Source organism: Cricetulus griseus (assembly GCF_003668045.3).
Source record: "Cricetulus griseus strain 17A/GY chromosome 1 unlocalized genomic scaffold, alternate assembly CriGri-PICRH-1.0 chr1_0, whole genome shotgun sequence".
Taxonomy (NCBI): domain Eukaryota; kingdom Metazoa; phylum Chordata; class Mammalia; order Rodentia; family Cricetidae; genus Cricetulus; species Cricetulus griseus.
Window position 1 is genome coordinate 262,690,214 of NW_023276806.1, and position 9,642 is coordinate 262,699,855.

General features: G+C 53.8%; 1 protein-coding gene across 2 annotated transcripts; it reads left to right on the forward strand.

Moving 5' to 3' along the window:
- The first annotated feature begins 25 nt into the window (after positions 1–25).
- On the forward strand, positions 26–9,402 carry Mmp11 (matrix metallopeptidase 11). Of its 2 annotated transcripts, XM_027394230.2 has the most exons (8): positions 26–188; positions 4,027–4,259; positions 5,170–5,313; positions 5,400–5,533; positions 5,656–5,903; positions 6,024–6,240; positions 6,986–7,243; positions 8,487–9,402. In XM_027394230.2, exons 1-8 carry the CDS (start codon positions 60–62, stop codon positions 8,618–8,620), a joined length of 1,497 nt encoding a protein of 498 aa, XP_027250031.1. In that variant the 5' UTR covers positions 26–59; the 3' UTR covers positions 8,621–9,402. The 2 variants fall into 2 exon arrangements, with proteins under 2 accessions (XP_027250031.1, XP_027250032.1); XM_027394231.2 differs by lacking the exon at positions 5,170–5,313.
- Positions 9,403–9,642: the final 240 nt, after the last annotated feature.

The window sequence follows — 9,642 nt, forward strand, 5'->3', positions numbered from 1 at the left end:
CGAATGCTATAAGGGGCGGCGGCCCGGCGCGGCCCAGCAGGCCCAGCAGCCCCGGGCGGATGGCACTGGCCGCCTGTCTCCTCCGCGCGTTCTCGCGCGCCCTCCTGCTCCAGCTTCCTCTGCTGCTGCTGCTGCTGCTACTGCTGCTGCTCCTGCCGCCGCCGCTGATGGCCCGGGCCAGGCCACCGGTGAGTGCCCGCCGCTCCTCCCCGAGGGAGGGCTGGGCACGCGGACTGGGCCCACTTGCTAAGCTTGACCCACCGAGTTTAGAGTCACCCTAGCGCAATCGGTCCCTGAAATGCCTTTTGGCTTTCTCTGGCCGGGATAATGAGCTTCTCGTAGCTGGCGGTGTGCAAGTGGAGCCTATGCGGCTGGTTAGGCGCAAATGTGCGCGCTGGACTCTGCTTGGGGACCGGCTTCTCCAGCCCCAGCTAGGGATGCTGGAGTGTGTGTTGGTAGAAGTAGCAGACAGAGTGGGTACCAGTGCCCCTTGATCATCACAGGAAGGAAGCAAAGCAAATCGGGGCGGGGGTTGGGGGGCGGCAGCCTCCGGTGAGCACCTCCGCAAGGTGTCTACAGTGGGATGGAGAAGAATAAAGGAAGAGCTAGGGAAGGAGAAAATGAGGCCCAAGTTGAGAGAGGTGCCTCAACCTGCAGGAGGCAAGTTTGGGAGATTTGGGGCTAACAGAGAATGCGCCCTGAGAGCGTGTATGAGCATCAGGTGGCAGTCAGAATAAAGGGGGGGGCACTGAAACTGGGCACTGGAGACCCTCAGGGAACAAAAACACGGGGAGAGAAAAGAGACGGGGTGCAGAGAAAGAGGTAAGGGGGGAGGAGAGGGGATTAGGGGACTCACAGCGCGTTTGTCCCAATAGCTGTATCCTTCCAAGCTGGTCTTTGAGGCAACTAAGCTGCTTTGGGGCTGGAGCAGGGACTACTAGAGACCTACAATACCCACCGGGTACCCTGCCCTCAGCTGCCAGCTGAGGCGACCAGCCAGCTCAGGGAATGGTGAGAGAAAGGTATGACAGGCAGGTGTTCTGGGGCTGGTCCCTTGGTCCAGCCACATTGGTCCATCTGCCAGATTTGCCTCACACTGGCCTTGGGCACAAAAGGGTTTGGAAAGAGGGGTGGGTATCGTGGGTCAGAAGCTCCTCAGGCAGAGTATGGAGTTCCCTGCCCTAGGACTTGCAGCACAGTGGTCAACATCCCTGGCCCCCACCTCCCTGCCAGGCCACCGTGGGTTGAACTCACACATTTGGAAACTGGAGAGGTCTGAGTTTGAACCATGAAACCTTGAGTGAATGCCTTCCCCCTGACTCCTTCATCTGTAAGGGGATAAAACGGGAGGGAGCCCCAGTGTCTACTATTGGGCATTTAGGATACACGAGGCAAGGTCAGGTACACTGGAGAGACAGTTGTCAGCTGTAGCTGTATCCACTCTGAGGCTTGCACAGGACCTGTGGACAAGCTTGAGGTAGGATCTCAGCTGAGGATCCATCACTCTATAGATGCACAGAGAGGGTCCCCTCTAGTGTTTTTGTCCCTAGACTGCCACCAGCAGGGCCAAAAGAGTTCTGTAAATATTTATTCAGCCCAGCCCCCAGCTTTCTGAGTTGGTGAAAGCCCCACAACCTAGTGGCCCGGGAAGCTGCCTTCCCTTCTGGAGTCAGTGGGGGAGGGGTGGAAAGGGGGTGATTAGACAGGAGGGGAGTCTGTGTACCCGTTGAATGTATGACTTGGCTGTTTCCTTGCCTTCTCTGATGCTCCCCTGCCTCATCACAGCCTGACTAAGGGACTGCCTCTCAAGGAGACTGACATCAAAAGCAAACTGAGGTTCAGGAAGGACACCACCAGCCTGGCCTTCCCTGGTGGCTTCCCAGTCTGCGGCCTTTTCTTATCTACCTTCCACTAGGTTCCTCCCATGGTCTGGACAGTACTCCTAGGACTGACCTTGAGTGTCTGAGCTATGCCAGGAGACTGGGTCAGTCTAGAATCCCTTGAGTGTGTCTGAGGCTGTAGATTGGCAGCTGCCAGGCCAAAGGAGGGTGGGGCAGAGTGAGTCAGGCCCCTCCACAGGGCAGGCCGAAGGAAGGCTGCTAGCTGAGAAAGAGGGAGTACACTAGAAACAGAAATGCTCCTTAGGAATGTGGGTCTTGGAGATGAGCCAAGCTGGTGGGGTGCGGGTGAATTCTGAGGAGGAGAGGTATAAGCCCCAGGTCGGAGCTCAGCTCTTGTCTAGCTTGCTGTGTGATCTGGAGCTAAGTCTTTAACCTCTCTGGACTCTGTTCCTGCTCTGGGATGCTGGACATTTAGGGTAAAATTAATGACTTCTCCCCAAACTCTCCAGAGCTATAGATGAGGCCAGGGGTTTTCTGAGCTTACCCATCCAGCTCACTGGATCCCAGGAACCCTGGGAGGACTGAGAATTTGGGAAGAGGAGAGTCCCAAGTCTGGGAGTACAAGGCCTAAGGGGGTAGGGTCTGGGAAGGACCTCTCCAAGTGAGATGCTGTTGCAGGGTTACAGGGTGACTCTCAGCTCCTTCTTCCAGCACTATTGCCATCTGAAAGATGGAGAAGTTGAAGCTCAACAAAGACAGTGACCTGTGCAGGTCACCAGGGCAGAGAATTCAGCTTTCAGGACCTTGTTGGAGATGGGAAGGGTTGTACATCTCCTTTTCCTTTCGTCTTTTCATGGCGGCTCCGCCAGCCTCTGGCAGAGAGGAGACACCAAGCGAACAGGCTAGACTTTGAGCTGGGAGGGGCTCCTGAGGGTTGACAACACCCTGCCATTCTTTGAGAGGGTCACTAGACTCCCCCTGTTAGAGCTGCATAGAAGAATCTGTGTGTCCAGCTGGCCAGGTTGGACAGGCACTTGTGACTGGTCATATAGAACCAGATCCACATCTTCACTGGGACACTGAGGGGGTCCCCGGGGGGGGGGTAACTTACCCATGCAAATTACCTGGGAGGCAGCAGGTGCTTTGTAACTTTCCCAAAGAAGAGAACTGCAACCTCGTCCCTTGGGAGAGGATATGGGAAGATGTGGGAAAACTCATCTCTGGCCACTGTTGCCATCAGTCGTCCTGAGACACTGACAGGGTGGGCACTGGCTGTCCCTAGCTCGCGCCCGCCCCCCCCCCCCGCATCAAAGGGGCATGAGATCACAGATCTGGAAGGGTGTGGGCAAAAATGTCTCTACTAGAACTGGGACCTCACACGGATGGGGTGTTTCTCAGTGGTCAAGCACAAGTACAGTCAGCCCTGAAATCCATTGCCATGCCTGCACCGCCACCTACACCACAGAAAGGGAAATCAGACCTCAGTTACCTGGTGCCCAAGGCCTGTGCTCAGTGCTCAATATGCTTTACCTGTGTTCTCCAGGCAGCACTTACTGGGAGTCTCATCCGCATTTGTTAGGTAAGCTAGCCCAGGGCCACACTGCAGGCTGTAGCCCCTCCAAGCTGGGGGAGTGTCATAGGAGCCTCCTCAGGAACTTCCTGGGTATGTTTGGAGACTGCAGTTAGGGCTTCATAGGCTCATGTTCCTCTAGTCTCAATGTGTTCTCCATCCAGACCTCCTTAGCCTGGACAGGAGCTGGTGACAGACAGCCCAGGACCCTCTAGCAGGGCAGGAGGAAGACTAGAGAGCTTGATGCCTTGGAACAAGTAACAGGAGACCAGAGTCTCAACCTAAGGCCAATGGACCCAGCCCTGTGCCAGCACACCTTCAAGATCCTCCATTCGCCCAGCAATTCAGTGGGCTAAGCATGCTATGTTAAAGAACTATAGCTCGCCTTTAATCCCAGCAGAGGCAGGCGGATCTTTGTGAGTTCAAGTCCAGCCTAGTCTACAAGAGCTAGTTCCAGGACAGCCTCCAAAGCCACAGAGAAACCCTGTCTCAAAAACAAAACAAAACAAAACAAAAAACCAAAAAAAAACCCAAAAAACAAAAAGAACTACATCTTAAACCTTAGGCCCCAGTGATCTGAGTTGACTTGATTCTTGCGTCGTTTTTCTTGCCCAGGATAGCCATAACCGTCACCTCCCTGGGAAGAGAGGGCCGCAGCTCCAGCACGCAGCTCTGCCTCACAGCTTAACATCTGCCCCTGCCTCCCATTGGGCCTCTAGTCCTGCTAGTAGCTCCAGACCTCCACGATGTGGTGTGCCTGACTCACCTGATGTGCTGAATGCCCGAAACCGACAGAAGCGCTTCGTACTGTCAGGAGGGCGCTGGGAGAAGACAGACCTCACCTATAGGTAGGGACCAGAGGGCAGGGGAGCAGGACTGCCTGTTATCCTTACACCTTCATCCCAAGATGCCCAAGGCCACATTCACACAGCACACAGACCTGCATGCCCACTGACCCTCCTCCCCCAGCCATTGATGGACCAATAACTGGAACCTTGGTCTAGACACATGCAGACTAGGCCCTCTTGCAGCCTAGAAGACCCTCAGTGCATGCCTGAGGGAAGATTTCAGACACTCAGACAGATTTTAGTAGATGCTTATAAGGCTTAGGCCGGGGACTGGTGGTGAATGGGACAGAGCCACGGCCCTGGTAGATCGTTCAAATCTGCCATAACAACTTAGGCCTTTTGTAGGTGGACACGAGTAATGGTGGATTCCTTGTTAGTGATCTAGTAGGTCCCTCAGCAGGTGGTGAGGAAGCCAAGACTTAGAGACAATGGTCTAGGGTCACATGGCATTGGAGCTGGGATAGGGGTGCAGAATTTCCTGGTTGGGGAACCAAGTTCCAGTATAAGGCTCCTCACAGTGAGTTGTCCTGTCAGGTCTTGGGACCCCTGGCCTTGTATCCTTTCCACTCAGTGTGTATATATAAACACATACAACATTCAAAGGTGAACGAACCCATGTCTAGAAACAGTTCCCTAAACCTGAGACCGAGGACACTCCTGGCTGCAGTCCTGAGTGCACATAGCCATTGATCGTCCACAGGCAATGCGTCTTTCTTGTGAGGAGGTGGTGAGACAGGGCTCTCATGTAACAGCCCAGATAGCCTCACACTCACAGAAATCCTCTTGCCTCCACTTGTCCGGTGCTGGGAAGAAAGGCATGAGTCACCACTCTCAGCTCTAGGGGAAGCTTGACTCCTCAGTCCTCAGGGGCTTCCTTGCCCCATGCCCAGGCCCCTCCACCTTCCCCCAGGATCCTCCGCTTCCCATGGCAGCTTGTAAGGGAGCAGGTACGGCAGACGATGGCAGAGGCCCTCCAGGTATGGAGTGAGGTGACACCACTCACTTTCACCGAGGTGCATGAGGGACGTGCTGACATCATGATTGACTTCACCAGGTGAAATCTGTGGCCTGGGATCTTTCTGGGAACACAGCCCCTTGTCAGCAGCCTCTGACTGCGTTCTGCCCCACCCCCACCCCCAGGTACTGGCATGGGGACAACTTGCCATTTGATGGGCCTGGAGGCATTCTGGCCCATGCTTTCTTCCCTAAGACCCACCGAGAAGGAGACGTTCACTTTGACTATGATGAAACTTGGACTATTGGGGACAACCAAGGTATGTGCTAGAGACCTATCTTCCAGATAAGGCAACTTAAGAGAGCACTTAAGTTGGGGTCTAGAGATTTGGCAACTGGTGGCAGGAGGTGGAGGTTGCTAACTCACCACCCCCTTTTCCAGGTCCAGGCACAGACCTGCTCCAAGTGGCAGCTCATGAATTTGGCCATGTTTTGGGGCTGCAGCACACCACAGCAGCTAAGGCCCTTATGTCCCCTTTCTACACCTTCCGATACCCACTGAGCCTCAGCCCAGATGACCAAAGAGGCATCCAGCACCTCTATGGCCGGCCCCAGCTGGCCCCTACCTCCCAAGCCCCAGCCTTAGGCTCCCAGACTGGGATAGATACCAACGAGATTGCCCTGGTGGAGGTGAGGAGGAGGTGGGAGGCAAGACTGAGGTTAAGGCGCTGTCTCTGTTCCCTTTGTGCACCCCTGCTGGCCTTATGGCTCCAGTATGTGCTCTTTTCTGGCTCCTCTATCCCACCCTAGGCGGAAACCCCGCCGGATGTCTGTGACACTTCCTTTGATGCAGTTTCCACCATCCGAGGCGAGCTCTTCTTCTTCAAGGCAGGCTTTGTGTGGAGGCTGCGCAGTGGGCAGCTGCAGCCTGGGTACCCTGCTCTGGCCTCTCGGCACTGGCAAGGGTTGCCCAGCCCTGTGGATGCAGCTTTTGAGGATGCCCAGGGTCATATTTGGTTTTTCCAAGGTGAGTGGGAACTGGAAGCCAGTGACCGAGGATTCAGGGACACTGAGGGTGGAAGACAGGACTTAGAGCCAAGGGAGAGTGGGGGCTCACTCCCTGGGCACAGCTGAGAGTCTGCCAGAGGTGGTAGCTCTTGAGATCCGAGTAGCACTGAAGGTCTTGCCCTCTGCAGCTTCATGATGATATAGTCAACCCCCAAAGCCACCGTGTGGGGTGGGGCTTTAGAGTTGAGGAAGTATTTAGGCTCGGAGGTAGAATGGCTCACGTGAAGTTTGGATAAAGAAGAGCAGGAAACTGATCTAGGCACAGTGACCCTGGAATCTGTGATTTCAATTCTCATCTGGCAGAGGTGACAACCTAGAACATTCCAGGACTTACTTCACAAACACAGGTGAGGCATGGGAACCCTGTATGTGCATTGCAAGGCAGCCAAGGGGCCTGTTACAGGTGGGGCTGGGATTCAGAGTGGTCAGCAAACATCTGCAATGGGCAGCCCTCTGTTGACCAGAATAACCTTAACTTGGGCTTATGGAACCCAAGCTTATCTTTCTTCTCAAACCAGCTCATCCCAGCTGGTCCTAACATCCTTCGTGGGGTATGATTGCTGGGAAGGCACTATCAGCCAGCAATGTTTTACAAACAAAAGAAACAGGTTGGGAGAGTCCCTGATGGTGGCCAAGCAGATCCACGGTGGCCCGGCATGGCAGTGGTGACTTGGCAGCTCCTGGCAACATCTTCTCTCTGGCAGGTACTCAGTACTGGGTATATGATGGTGAGAAGCCATTCCTAGGCCCTGCACCACTTTCCGAGCTGGGCCTACAGAGTTCCCCGGTCCATGCTGCCTTGGTCTGGGGTCCTGAGAAGAACAAGATTTACTTCTTCCGAGGTGGAGACTATTGGCGTTTCCACCCCAGAACCCAGCGTGTGGACAATCCTGTGCCCCGCCGTGCCACTGACTGGCGAGGGGTACCTTCTGAGATTGACGCTGCCTTCCAGGATGCTGAGGGTGAGTTAGGGGAGAAGTAGCTGGAGGGAGGTGGGTGTAGTAGCCCTCATGCTTCTACACAGTAGTGGCTATCATCCTGTGTGACATTCCCCCACCCCCACCCCAGACTTCATGAGGCCCAGCTCATCCTCACAGGTCCTTTGTCTAGCGCCATCTCCCCTCCTGGTGGCCACCCAGTGTTATGACCCATGTTGCAAACGAGATTGAAGGCCTAGAGGTACAAGGACTTGCCCAGGTCCCTTGGCCACAGCCAGTACGTACTAAGAACAATGCTTTGGGCATAGCACCAAGTCCTTACTTGTCTCAAACAACTCTCAGAACAGCCTTCTGATGTCACAACAGCTCTGTCTGTCTGTCTGTTTGTTTGTTTGAGGCAAGGTCTTACTATGTATCCTGGACTAAACTGGGACTTGCCCTGTAGACCATGCTGGGCTTGAACTCATAGAAATCTGCCTACTGCTACCTCCACATGCTGGGATAAAGAGTGCACCACCATGTCTGGCCATAACAGCTCTTGCTGGCATAGGTTCAGAGGGTCAAACAGAAGAACGGGCAGTGAGGTCACTAACCATACCAGATAAACAATGGGAGAGCCAGGATTCCCATCAGTTACTGCTCCTAACCACTGGACCACCAGGCTTCCCCCTGCTTCTAGTGCAGGGAACTAGAGACAAGCCCAGTGCTCTCTTGCTTGCTACTCTCCTTTGCTTCTGTGCTCACTCACACTGGGACTCATTGGGAGAACTGCTTTGAGTAGCATCAAGCTCTCTACCTCTGGTATTGTTTTCTGTGGTCTGTGGGCAGGTGTGGAAGTGAAGGGGAGCTTGGTACTGGAAGTAGTACTTTCTTTCCTGATCTGAGGTTCCCAGTACCTACTGGACCAGACCCTGGGGGCAGGCAGAAGGGCTCCGTGAAGGGAAAGGAGGTTTTGGTAAGCAAGCTCTGGAGTCTGCACATTTATTTTGTTTTGAAGGCACAGGAAGTAAATAAATGTAGCCCAGGCTGGCTTCAAACTTGTTATGTAGCCAAGGATGCCCTTGAACTCTTTCTCCTCCTGCCTCTACCTCCTGAGTGCAGGGAGTACAGACATGAAAGCCACTATATCCAGCTGTGCAGATTCCAAAGAATCCAGCAGTGGCCATGGCCTGCTCACTCAGCACAACATCATTCCTCAGGCTCAGCCTGACAGGCAGGTGCAGAGCCCAGTATCTGCTTACCCAGCCTCACCTCCTTCTCTCCTCAGGCTATGCCTACTTCCTGCGTGGCCATCTCTACTGGAAGTTTGACCCTGTGAAGGTGAAGGTTTTGGAGGGCTTTCCTCGCCTTATAGGCCCTGACTTCTTTGACTGTGCAGAACCCGCCAATACATTCCGTTGACAACACTTTGGACATACTCAGGGCTACTGACCCCCTGCCAGGTCACTTATATCATTAAAGAGACCCACAGCCACCATCTTTGTGGCTTCAGGCATGGGACAGACAGAGCCTATGTCTCCTCAGGGGAGTGGGTTGGGTTATGGCACCATTTGCAAGGAGGGCCATGCTGGTCATGGTCACCTGTCAGCGACTGCCTTAGACTGGGCAAAGGCTTTGGTGTGACTTAAAAATAAGGGCGGTCTTAGGCCAACAATATACCACTTATGTAGATTATAGTCAACCTGACTGCCCACGGCCTCATCTCTGCCCCTCAAAGCAGAACCTCTCCAAATGAATGTGGGGACCACAGTGTCTTCATTTTTATAAGGAGGCTCTTGTGGGTAGTGGTGGTAGTGATGAAATCCCCAGGGTACCATTCTGCCCCAGCCAATCAGCTGGGCCTCAGGGCAGTATCTTTCCTAATAAGTCAGCTCTGGGGAGATGCTGGACCGATAGACTTCTGGCAGGTGAATCAGAGATAGATTTCCCAGCCAAAAGGTACACAGCCAGCCAGCCAGCCAGCCAGGGAGGCAGCTGCTTCTGCTTCCTCTGGGAGACACTGAACCTCAGAGGTCCCACATACCTCAGAGCCTTGTCCCGGGCCATTTCTTCCTGGTGGGGGCGCTCTTCCTAGCACAGGTACCTTCCAAAGCCATATAAATGTGTATACAGTGTATAAAGCCTTTTTTTTTTTTTTAAAAAAAAGCTGAGACTGTCATTAAACGTGAGTGTTTTCTAAGCGTCTGTCTGGTTTATCTTTGCAATTGCAGTCAGGATTTGGGAGCTAGAGTCAAACCCTTCACCACCTAAGACTGTTTCCTGGTGCTAGGACCAATGTTTAAGGTTTCTCCTACTCCATTAATGCACAAGTAGAGAGGGGCACCTCCAGTGGCTTTTAAACTGGTTGCCTGTGTCCTCATCTGCTCCTGATACCCTCCCAAAGCAGGTCATTTGATACAATCATGTCTAAACTACCCCTTCCT

Excerpts from the sequence above, each read along its gene's own strand:
- Mmp11 (XM_027394230.2), top strand. The coding sequence starts at position 60 with ATGGCACTGGCCGCCTGTCTCCTCCGCGCGTTCTCGCGCGCCCTCCTG. Across the intron at positions 6,241-6,985 it reads TCATATTTGGTTTTTCCAAG|GTACTCAGTACTGGGTATAT; the intron begins GTGAGTGGGAAC and ends TCTCTCTGGCAG. Across the intron at positions 7,244-8,486 it reads TGCCTTCCAGGATGCTGAGG|GCTATGCCTACTTCCTGCGT; the intron begins GTGAGTTAGGGG and ends TTCTCTCCTCAG.